This window comes from Sphaeramia orbicularis, chromosome 8 (genome assembly GCF_902148855.1).
Source record: "Sphaeramia orbicularis chromosome 8, fSphaOr1.1, whole genome shotgun sequence".
NCBI classification, from domain to species: Eukaryota; Metazoa; Chordata; class Actinopteri; order Kurtiformes; family Apogonidae; genus Sphaeramia; species Sphaeramia orbicularis.
The window spans coordinates 52,180,320-52,193,385 of record NC_043964.1 but is presented as its reverse complement, the minus strand read 5'-3'; the positions used below and the strand labels follow the sequence as shown (position 1 = coordinate 52,193,385).

At 38.7% G+C, this 13,066-nt stretch overlaps 1 protein-coding gene across 1 annotated transcript; it reads right to left on the bottom strand.

Moving 5' to 3' along the window:
- Window positions 1-6,137: 6,137 nt before the first annotated feature.
- Window positions 6,138-13,066, bottom strand: LOC115424881 (C-type mannose receptor 2-like). The gene is made up of 4 exons (XM_030142277.1): window positions 12,817-13,066; window positions 8,995-9,312; window positions 8,761-8,852; window positions 6,138-6,278 (listed from the first exon to the last, which is right to left on the bottom strand). Exons 1-4 carry the CDS (start codon window positions 13,064-13,066, stop codon window positions 6,138-6,140), a joined length of 801 nt encoding a protein of 266 aa, XP_029998137.1.

Genomic DNA, 13,066 nt, shown 5'->3' with positions numbered 1-13,066 from the left:
GCTACAATGTCAGACGCCTACCAACCTGTCATAAAGCTGCGAATTTTTGAGACAAGTTAGTGACCAAACATAAACAATGTTGGTTACAGAACAAAACATTTCATTTCGATTTAATTATTTGAACAGGACAGTGAGCAGAGGTGTCCAAAGTATTCCCATTCATTCCTCAAGTAGAAGTATAGATATTAGGGTTTAAAAAGTCTTCTGTAGAAGTTGAATTAGCAACTCAAGCTTTTTACTCCAGTAAAAGTGTTAAAGTACTGGTTTCAAAACTGCTTAAAGTATAAAAGTAAATGTAAGGCACAGGTGTCAAACACGCGGCCCGGGGGCCAAAACTGGCCCGCCAAAGGATCCAATCTGGCCCCTGGGATGAATTTATGAAATGTAAAAATTACACTGAAGATATTATCAGTCAAAGATGTTCGATCTAAAGTGGGTCAGACCAGTAAAATACTATCATAATAACTTATAAATAATGAAAAAAAGCTATTTTTTTCTTTTTGTTTTGGTGTCAAAAAAGTAAAATTACACAAAAATGTTTACATTTACAGACTGGTTTTTCACAAAAAATATGAACAACCTGAAATGTCTTAAGAGAAGTATGTAGTATTTTAACAGTATTCTGCCTGTTATTAAATGTTTTGTGTATTTGTAGATCCACTGTGATCTGGAAGTTGTGATGCACATGTATAAATGATAAACTGAGGTGTAATATTGTTAAAATTACACATTTTTCTTAAGAATTTTCAGGTTGTTCGTATTTGTTCATGTTACGTTCAAGTAGGGTTCGAAGACATAAACATTTTAATTATGGAATTTTACTTTTTTCCCTCAACAACATAGAGAAAACTTTGGAGTTGATGTTATTTCTAAGTTCTTATCCCATCATTTACATTGTTTTACTGGTCCGGCCCACTTTATTTCATATTTGGCTGAATTAAAATGAGTTTGACACCCCTGATGTAAGGGGAAAAAATGCCATTAGGACAAAAGCTTAGGCAGCGCCACAGGGGAGGGGCCTATAGTGCACTACCCCACCTCCCCAAACAACATGTTTCTAAAGGCCATAATGACTGTAATATTATATTAAAATGTTAATGTTTAAACATTTGGAATGCACTAGGCTACCTGTTTCAGCCGCATATATTAACATTGAAAAAGAACACATTTTAGTCTAATGCAAATGTATCAAAGAACCATATGTGTCCTACTAAGCATTAACGTGGGTTTCATGGAGCAGAAGATATGATGATTAGTTGCCTATAAGTATTGTAATGGTGCAAAAAGTCTGACTTCAGAGGCATGTTATCAATAACCTTTATTGGAATGTAAATGTATGTATGTAACTGTAGCTTAGCTGCAGGAATCTGTGAGGGCAATGGATGTAAGATAACATAACATGCTGAGCACTTTTAATCTCCTAATATAAAATATGATTCTGTTGAAAGTTCCTGCCCTATAATTTAGATTGGACTGTCTTTGTGTATAACTTATTCCATACATATTTATATTTGAAAGTACTCAGATATTATAACTGCCAAAGGCCATTGGACCTGGAAAAAGTAGGTCATGGTCACCTGTTTTCAATATTCTTCTTCTGCTCCATGACAAGATGCATCCACAGGATAAATTTGAGCCAGATATGTCAATGCATTCTTCAGATAATGCGATTACGTCATTGTATGGATCAAGGTTATAATAGTTTTGGATTTTTAATTATAGTTTAGTTTTATTTAGTTTTGACTTTTTTTTCTAATTCAGTTAGTTTTAATTAGTTTTTAGAGCATGTTTGCTAGTTCCCTCCGCCAAGGAAGTTAGTTTTTTGCCGGCGTTGGTTTGTTTGTCTGTCTGACCGTGTGCAAGATAACTCAAAGTTATGTACGGATTTAGATGAAAATTTCAGGAAAATTTTGATACTGGCGCAAGGAACAAATGATTAAGTTTTGGTGATGATCGGGGAAGGGGGGGGGGACTGATCTGCCTGCGCTCTCCAAGTGCTTTTCTAGTTTTTATTAGTTATAGTTTTTTTCTGAATGCTTAGTTTTAGTTTAGTTCAAGTATTAGTTTTAGTTATTTCCTATATTTTATCTCCCTCACCATCCCATCCTATTCAAAGAAATTAGTGAGGTGCGGATCAGTGGGTTACCTTGGACACTTTATTTGGGGTCGAGTTAGGGTGGCTCATTGACTGAGCAGACACAAACACATTTACAGTACAATGTATCGATTCCCTATAGCAGGTTGGGGGGGGGGGGTGCAATCCATACACGACATCACTTACGTGAAAACAATGCGAAGATGTGCGAAGCGTGAGAAGAGATGCACAAAGCAGCCAGCAGTAACCCAGATAGAAACATACATAAACTAAAAAAGCACTCGGAGAGCGCAGACCTCCGCCAAGGCAGATCAGTGCCCCCCGATCACCACCAAAACTTAATCATTTGTTCCTTGTGCCAGTATCAACATTTCCTGAAATTTTCATCCAAATCCGTCCATAACTTTTTGAGTTATCTTACACATGGACAGACAGACAAACCAACACTGGCAAAAAAATAACCTCCTTGGTGGAGGTAACCAGCCAACCGGTAGTAAACAGCAGAGAAACATATATAGACCATTTAGAAACATATAAACCAGCCAACCAGCAGTAAACCAGATTGAAACATATATAAACCAGATTGAAACATATATAACCCATATATAAACATATATATCCCATGTAGAAACATATATAACCCAGTTCAGCAGCAGTAAACCACACCTTAGCAGATGTGTCATATCTTAATCATCTACAGTTCCATTATTAGCCAACTTTGCTTCATTTCAGTTCAGCTAGCTGTAGCTAGTAACATCAAATGTTTTTTAACATTATAACAGGTTACATCCCTCTGTAATTGGATTACTTTTCTGCCTCGTCTTTTCTCTGCTTCTGAACTGTGCAGTTAGGGCTTGGAAGGCCTTTTCATGGTGATAAACTCTCTAGTCTTTACCTGGATGCTTAGTTCTACACCTGTCTGATGCTGTCATTCAGCTTCGCTGTGTCTCTGTCATTCACACACACGACAGTGAGGAAAAAAAAAAAAAAAACCCGACCCACGCATCACTTAAGATAATCTCATACAGGATTGTGCTGCTTTGTCCCAGCTTTAGTCTGCATGTTCCAGGTAGAGTGGGGACCAGAAGACGACTGGAAACCACAAGTGACCAGACATGATGGACTGTGAAGTGCTGTATGGTGACACCAGCTAAAACTGCTGGAGCAAAATAAACCAATTTGATATCAATCTGACATTAACAAAGATGAAAACTAAGGGAATTTTATACATAATTTTTATATGTTTTAGTTAGTTTTGTAAGCTCACAATACAGTTTCAGTTATCATTTTTTTTCTTTTAATTATAGTTTGTATTTATTTCAGTTAACAAAAATGTTTTTTTTACTTTAGTTTTCATCATTTCATTCATTTTCGTTAACGCTTATAACCTTGGTATGGACAGATGGACAGACAACAAAATGATTACAATACCCCTTCTGGCCATTTTGGCCGGGGGGTAAAAACTGGACAAGAACATCGGTGTACCCAGGGCAGGCTTAACTGTTACCCTTGTATGGTTGTTCATATACAGTAGAGTGGCTGGGACATTTGGCTCCAGTTCTCTTGAATCTCTGCCATGGACATCTTCATACTAGGCTTCGTACGTCTGTTACGTCCTCGCTGGAGTCTGACATGATTTGTGTCGTGCAGATGCAGTGGATCGCATACAAACCAACAGGGTGTCGGAATGGTATATGTTTTGTATTTCTCATCCAACCACAATCAAATTCACTCTACACTGTAAAAAATCTGAATCTGAATTAAGCAAAAAAATAAAATAAAATCTTGAATCAAGCAAAAAAAATCTGCCAATGGAACAGGTGGAAATTATCTTGGTAAGATTTCTTCATATCAGATTTTCCAGATCTATTGTCTAAAAATAAGTTCTTATATCTCACTGAAAAGTTGCTCTTTTGGTGATTATGTCTTATTTTAAGTGCGATGAGATATTTGGACTAGAAATGAGAAAAATACACTTAGTAAGATTTAGATTTTTTTTCCCAGTATATCTGAATGGTGCCATTTGTCTGGATTATTATTATTATTATTTTTATTTTTTTTTGAACGATGACAAGCCGGAATGAAAACAAGATTTCAGCTAACAGCTGTTTTCCATCCATTGCATTTATCATATATATGTTGTCTATCAGGGCTAATAATGTGATGTAATAGAACAGTTTGTCAAAGATTGGCACTGATGTGGAAAACTTTAAACATTGTTCAGATGATTTCATGACACTTTTCTTTCTCTTTGTCTCTTGTTTGATTGTATTTTTGCATTAATGTCCACACTTCATGCATTGCTTGTGTCATTGAAGTGTTTTTGCACCAACAATAAAGATATTACAATTGTGGCAATTCAGTCCGCTACGTTTTTCTGCTATTTCATTTCTTAAAACTTAATTTAAAGTTTCTGAATTTAAGATTTACAGAGACAGAATTTGGGTTAAAGTAAGTGTTTTCGCAGGAACTGGTCATTTGTTTGCAAGACCCACCTTCATTTATAAATTAATCATAACGGCAATCAAGGCCAAAACTGGATTTATTTGCCTAACTTGATTTATTTACCTATACAAGTCTTTGAAGTTTATAAAAATCTGATTTTCCTTCCGTGTTCTTCATTTTCTTTGTGGAGAAGAATCTAAAAACACTTCAGGAGCAAAACTTATGAAAACAAAATTTGTTTCCCAGCCAAACCTTTGGCCATAATTACAGTGTTGCAGCTGTAGCAGCAGAAAATAAACCATGAAGAACCTTTGACTGCACAGAGGCACAGTGGAGCCTGTGTTTCCAAGAGCCCTGCATTATTTAAGAGAGATAAACTCACTTTGCGTCATCACCTGAGGGGTCCTTTTGATGATGTCACAGATTTTCATATGATCAGTTTTTGATAGAATTTCAAAATGGCTTCTTGATCTCATTACACTGAATGACCTCTAAATGAACTGAATATGTGGGACAAAAGTTCCCTGATGATTTTAATATGAAAACTAAATATTTGATATTGTCTTGTTTTCATGCCATAGTAACATGAAATAGAAATCCATGTCATTAAGTGAAATGCCAAAAAGTGCAAAACTAAAAGTTATTTTGGAAATAATTATAAACTTTACAAAGTCAAGGTAATGATTTGATATAGGTGGCTTACTGTGTGCCTGTAAAATATGTTTAAGTATGAAAATGTCATTCAGTGTAAGGGCCATGTCTTTCAGTGTAATTAGGCCCCAGGTGCTGTTGTATTTGTGTTGTTTATTTATTTATTTATTTATTTTGGGAGGGGGGGGGGTCTTTCGTCGCATTTTTGAGCACCTGAACGTATGCGAAAAGTCAGGGGGGTTTTTTTGCAAAAATTTTTTTTTTTGCATGAAACAAAATGATTGAATGCACTGAAACTATTTGCTAAAATAAGACCAATGCACTAATCTACTTTTTTTTTTTTTAATCAATTTTATTTTGTTTTTTAATTTAAGAAAGGAAAAACAATATATGCATTTTAGATCCAGTGTCTTGCAATGTTTTTCTTGGTTGAACCAAGTGAAACCCCTCCCTCCCACCCTTCCCACATACATACCAACTGCCGCTAAACATGAACCAAAAAAGAAAAAGAAAAAAAAAAAGGAAGACACAGTATGATGGGTACATGAATATAAATAATGATATGGGTAAATAAATAAGAGACATTTTAATGCATTATTTCTATCTTACACAGTATATGATGCTACGGGAGGGTGTTGAGCCTATCAAAATACAAAATTAAGGGGTCTCATAGCATATGGAACTTTCTAATTGATCCTCTGGTGAAATATTTGAATTTTTCTAATTTTAGGAAAAACATCAAATCGCTAAGACAAACAGATGTTTTTGGTGGGTCAGGAGATTTCCACTCAAGAGCTATTCTCAGTTTAATTCAGTGTAATTTTGCAAATTTGCAAATTCAACCCGCGGGCCGGATTGGAACGTTTGGAGAGCTGGTTTTGGCCCATGTGTCTGACACCCCTGCTCTAAACTAATATAACATTTTATCTGCAATAAATACAATGAATTATTTGACGTGGCAAGTGGTGTCTTTCTGTTCCTCGTCTTTGTCCTTTGCTTGTAGGTACAAGGTCTTTCCATCTGGCCGTTTCCTCCAACTGAGCCTCATGTTCTCACTCAGTCCAGAGTTATCCAGCAAACGACTTAACTGAAAAAAAAAGAAAGAAAAAGAAATAAACCAGTGTCACTGTACTGTAGTTCATTTTTGTTACAGTGCCAAAAAAGAGATGAGGCTACATCCTGTAATCCTGTTGTCTGACTAGATTTATCCTGGACTGGAGAATAAGTATAAAGGCAGAGAGACGGACAAAGGAAAACATAAATATTGGTCACTAAGTTAAGTACTGTGTCACTGACATACTGTAAATATATTGTATGTCTATAAGTTGATTATGTTTAAGGGGCTGCTGTGGCTCAGTGGGTAGAGTGGGTCATCCAATGACCGAAGGGTTAGTGGTTCAAATCCTGACTGACTGTCCACATGTCGAAGTGTTCATGGGCAATACACCATGTGAATGGGTGAATATGAGGGTGTAAAGGGCTTTGGGCACCATGAAACAAAATGCACTATAAAAGTTCAGTCCATTTGAAGGATGTCACAGTTCACAAAACCTTAATTATGTTTCACTTTAGGCCGTAAAATCCTGTCAGAAAGCTTTAAAAACAAGCATAATATGTAGGGGTTGAAAAACTGTAACAGCTATTTTAATGAAATATACTGCACAGCGGCAAGACCAGAGAAAATGGATGGGTGGGGGGTGGGGGGGGTGCAGCAGAATGGTGGGGTCCAGGGTCAGAGGTCCGATGGGGGTTCAGAGCGCTAATAGATGCTTTAAATCACATAAATCAGTATATTTATTTATTTATTTATTTATTCATTATGTTTTTTTTATATCATTTTATTATACACTAATAAAAAGGCAAACAGTTTAACCTCACTAATGTCACCACTTTTGGAACCAAAGCAAAGCCTTGGCTTTAAATAAGGTTGGCCTCAGTTATGGAATTGAATTCCATTACATTCCAAACCAGAAAAGCACTCGGAGAGTGCAGACCTCTGCCAAGGGTGATCACCCCCCACCCCTCCGATCACCACCAAAATTTCATCATTTGTTCCTTGTGCATTTGTTCCTTGTACATTTCCCGAAAATTTCATCCAAATCCGTCCATAACTTTTCAAGTTATTTTGAACACAGACAGACAGACAGACAAACAAACCAACGCCAGCAAAAACATAACCTCCTTGGCGGAGGTAATAATTTAAAATTAGAACCAACAGGATACAGCAGAGGTCTAGGCTTATGTTTGACCACTGTGTGTGATTCACTCAGTCACTGTTTGTGTTCAAATATATTTCATATTCAGTTCATGCAGTTCTATAGTTCCATCTGTAGAATAATACTTTCACACCTTCTGTGGCTGCACGTTGGTTTTTCATTCAGACCCAAATGCTGCTGGAATAGACAGTTGTGTCTTCATGGTTAGATTTTAGTTTGGATTTAACTCCCTTTACCATGTAGACTCTGGTCATAAATGGTACAAGCACAGTAGACAAGAACAATACAGTACAAGAGATAGGAGAGGCTACAGTACACATGGATGGAAAGTGTTGTTAGTAATGCATTGGTCCATGATGCAGGAGACCAGGGTTCAAATCCCAGCATGAGTAATTCTGATCTTTTCAACATTTTACATGTTTAAATTGGGGGGGGGGGCATCAAACATCACTGAGGTAGAGGCTTTTGCACATGAAGAATGGGCAAAGATTCTGATGAAGACGTGTCAGACGCTTGTCAGCACTTAGTGAAGCTGTTGGTTAGAAGTTCTAAAAGCTAAAGGGTGTTCCACAAAGAACTGGAGCTGGAAGTTGAATAATACTGCACATACTCATGTGTTAAAAGATTTACATTTGAACTTCAAAATTAAGTCAGCTTCTGTTTTCAAAATGACTCAAATATGTTTCAGTCAATATTTCTTATTATTACCTCCGCCAAGGAGGTTATGTTTTTGCCAGGGTTTGTTTGTTTGTTTGTTTGTTTGTCTGTCTGTTTGTTTGTCTGTCCGTTAGTGTGCAACATAACTCAAAAAGTTATGGACAGATTTGGATGAAATTTTCAGGGTTTGTTGGAAATGGGATAAGGAAGAAATGATGAAATTTTGGTGGTGATTGGGGGTGGGGGGGCCCAGGGGGGAGGCCACTGATCAGCCTTGGCGGAGGTCTGCGCTCTCCGAGTGCTTCTAGTTTTTGATTGTTTTCATTTGTTTTTTTGCTAGTTTTCACAGAGCATTACCTTGTCAAGTTTCAGCCCTCGCTCTCTGCAGCTGCATTCTCTTGTCCAAATAAGAATGTGAGGATAGTGAGGGTCAACATGCCCACACTGAACGCTCCACACCTGTGGGTTAGGGGCTTCAGGCACCGTCTACATGCAGTCCATGGTTTTGAGTTTTGAGTGCTATTAGCATGTTAGCATGATAATGGCTAGTTTCACTTAGTGTGTTGAAATGTTAACTCTTATTCACACTAGCTGAGTTCATTTAGGTTTAAACCAAAGCTTGAGTAGATTAAACATTTAACCTAATGGTATAGTTGAAATAATAACTGTTTACTGAGCTGTTTAGTGTGTCGTTACCTGCTGTAATATAGCATCTGTTGCATCATCCAGGTTTAATGTGGAATCTTTTCCAGTGAGTTTCATCCTCATCACTCGCTGCTTCACTGATACTTTTTAATGAAGAAGTCAGATAAAATGAGTTTTTACAGCCAGGAGCTGCATGCAATGATCCATGCTGCTCAGCAAGAACGTACATTTAATATTAAATTTAAAAAATTTGAATGAAAAAAAGAAATGTATCTTAACACTCACCAGTTTGGCACACAAAGAACAACTTTATATCACAACGTCGGTCCTCCCATTGGCCTTTATGTGTAAGCACACAAGGCAGTCCTCCTGGTTTCCCATTTCTCCAGTTTGTAAATGATACAGGACTCCGATCTGACCATTTCCATGAGTCCCTGTAGAGGCCGATCCATGTATACTCAGCTGAAAGCAGGTCCTTTATCTGGTTGTTGTCACTGTTGTTCCTCACACTGGCCAGGTCAGTGTAGTGTTCTCTGCAGTAACTCTGAGCCTCAGGCCAGGTCCTCACTTCAGACACGACAATAAACCTGGGAGATGCACCTGCTGCATTTTAGACATGTTTCAAAATGTCAGCTTTGACCAAGAAGAACTGTCATAATAATTCTACTACTACTACTACTACTACTATTATTATTATTATTATTATTGTTATCATACAGTAGAATCCACTTGGAAATGTCTCAAAACAATAACTACCTGACACTGTTTCTGCCTTTTTCTGTCTTAGGGTTGGGACACCCAGTGAGTCATGGATATGTTGTTACTGAGTCACCAGTCCATCAATAAAAATACATAACAATATTATGGTACGTAAATTCATGTTAGCAGTTAAAATAGAGCAAACTGTATTTGGCTAATGTGATTTGGGTTTGATTTGGCAAAGTGTGAAGCCGGTTACCGGACGTTAGTCTGGGGTTGTCTGTCTTCTATGTTTGTCTGTCACTTCCTGTTTTATTTTGTTAAGTTTTCCTCATGTGTCTTGTCTGTTGTCTTTACTTCCCTTCCTGTTTGGTGTTCACCTTTACCCTGATTTCCTGACTCCGCCCTAATTTGTTCCACCTGTGTCTCGTTGTCTTCCCTCCCTTTTGTGTATTTATACCCTGCCTTTTCCCCTGATCAGACGCCAGTTCGTTTTCTCTTGTAGATTACTTACCAGCGTTCTGATCCTGTTTGTCCGTTTGCCTTACCGTGTTCGACCTGTTTTTTGTCATCCTGTTTGCCTGTCTTTTGCCTGCTCCCTGTCGGTTTTTGTCAGCCTCCATCTGCCTTCCTGGTTTTTTGACGCCTTCGCCTGATTATTCGGTACGTGAGTTTGCCTTTTCCCTATGTCCTGTCGCCTGTCTGATTGCCTCCCTGTGCATGACCTGTTTCCGTCCCTGACCTCCCTCTGCTTTCCCCTAGTCGGTGATCCAGCATTAAATCCGGTGCCGAACCGTGGGTTTGTGTCCGAAACCCGGAGGACGGTTCAGACGAGGACTTCCTTGCCCGCTGTCCTCAAGATCCTGTTCATTATCATTATCATCGTAATTGTATTCAATAAACCCTGTAAACTTTTACATCCGTCTCTGCGTTCTGCATTTGGGTTCTGGGTCTGTGCTGAAAGCATTACACAAAGTGCATTAATGCTACAGGGAGACACCAAATACATCCTTTAGGTGTTTACTCCTGCTCTATGTATTTTATTTTATTTTTTTACTAAAAACAATAATGGGTTCAATATATAAAAAAATACTTTGTGAAAGAAAGAAAACTTAAAGCTGCAGAGGCCAATACAGTGTGGTCTTTGTGCATAAATTACTGAATGGATTATCGTGTTTGAAACAACATTTCAAAGACAATTCTCATCCACTAGTATAGAACCACAGCTTTCCAGTCTGGATGGTTTTGGTTTGATTTGAAGGTCAGTGCATGTGTTTACAAATGAGCTGGGAGGTCACTCAGGCATCTTCAGAATTTTGTCGTGATGTGCATTGTGAGAAGTGAAGGCTCGTGCAGCCCCCTGACAGCGGCAGCTGGAACAGACACGATCGGAAACAGCAGGAACTGCCTTCTTTCTATGCATATTCCTGCAGCCGTTTCCCTGTTTCAGACGTTTCATCCATATAATACCATATGGTCACGCTGCCACTACCACAAACCTCCATTTCCCAAAATGCATGTCACAACAAAATTCCAAAGATGCCCGAGTGACGTCCCAGGTCGGTTTGTAAACACACGATTTGTTTCTGGTGGATGGTACTAAGAAACTGTTCACCGTAATGCAAGAGATTCAGGTGAGTAATCACAGAAAGACTAACAGATTTGTGATACTTAAGATATGACAGGTTTTACAGATTTGATGAAAAATTGGTCACGAAAGTCTCCAGCACCTTTAAATCATGGTGCAAGGTGTGTTATGAAAAGCCAAACAAGCAGGAAATGTTTGAAAATGTTGGAGCATATTTTCAAGTTAGTGCCTTAATAAATCACAATAACATGTTTGTAAACTATTCTATTTTTGCTTGAGAAAATCTTAATATAATGTTATTTTGGATATTATGAATTACAGTGTCAAGTTCCTCCTCCACTGTTGCATTATGTGTAGCTACAGATGTGCTTAAGTCGACATCACAGTAGTTCACTCTATCTTTTCCACAGCACTTCTGTTTCAGGAATATTTCGCCTTTATTCTGGAACGTGTGTGTAAAATGGTGGATCATTTGGTCCCACCTCTGTCACAGCTCTGTAACTCCTCTGGAGGTGGTAACAGAGCCCTGATAAAGGTGGAATCATGATTCTGGAACACTATGTAAAAGGAACACCTCTCGTTCCTCAACCCATGTGTGACTTTTTGAAGATGTATTGCATGTGCGATCCCCGCGCCGGGGGGATTTAAAAATGAGTGCATCCTGTGTACAGTAAACAAACATATCAACATCACCAGCAAGATGTTGAACTGGGGAGATGCCAACATCTGCGAGCTGTTGTCAGTTTGGGCGGAGGACTCTACCCATGTTAACATTTGTGGAACGGTGAAAGACTGGAGAGGTTAGCAACACTGCTATGCTCGGGGTATTTCTGACACAAGTTATAGGTCACACTATACTCTGCACTGCGTCACCACCCCTTTGATTCCAGAACACAGGTCTGCTGTAAAGGTCCAGCCTGTCTCACCTCTGTTACTCCTGTGTCTTGGCTGTGGAATCAGTCAGTGATGGAAAAAAGGTGGGATCACCATCTCACCTTTTTTCTGGGATCTCTGTGTAAAAGTGTCTTGTATCACAACAAGCCATGCTGAGCCAGTACTGTGGCTGTCATGAAAATGTTGCATGCTGGGAGTCAGACCGAGCTGAGCCATGCCTACTCAAGGCCAGTCAATCAGACCCTGGCAGTGGAAAAGCAGTATACTGTGTTGTAATACTGTATTGTATCATAGTCCTTTATATGATATGCATCATGTGACTGTCCCTCTGTTCAGTGCAGTGATTGTGTGTATTTACTTCATTCTGTTATTCTGTTTGCAATTACATACCAGTGGTCACATCAGTGCTATGTTTCCATAAATGTATCCTATACACATTTTTTTTTAGCAATGCATGAGAAGACATTTATGGAAACGGCAACATTTACAAAATGAAACCAATCTGACAAATGTATGGTTTTAGGGACATCTAGTGGCACAGTTGCAGACTGCACCGCTCTTCCCCACAGTGGCCCCAAAAAACCAAAACAAAACCAGTCCTCATTCATGCCAGTGTCTGTTTTGTCCACTCTGTTCTAACTGGATAAGTCTGGTCCACTCTCAAACACAGCAGCTGACACATCTTAAAGCTACATGTCACCCACTAAGAAGCAGTCAGCTCTGAGCTACTGTCAAAACATGGCATCAAATGGGAATCATATTATTGCCTTAAATAAAGACATTATTCATGAGCTCTTACATGGTGTGAACTATAACTGTCCTGTTTGAGTGTCTACTCTCTTGAGATTACCCACAATCCCACTGTAACCCCAGCTCAGTTCAGTAGTAATGATGTCTTACAGTCATCTAATGATGTGAATTCTTACCGTTGTAGCAGACAAATGGGGCCTTAGTTTGGCAAGAAATGTCATGCCATGTCCCTGCCAAGAACATGAGTGCACATTTTTCATTTCCATTACTGGGTTCAGAGGCTCCCCACATCCTGAACTCTGCGCCTCCTGTGTCATAATAACCCTCCTCATCCACTGACCACCTCCAGCTATGGATGTCATCATACAGTCCAATCCACAGATGACCACCATACCAGCGTCTGCCGGCGTCCACTAGCTCTTGCAT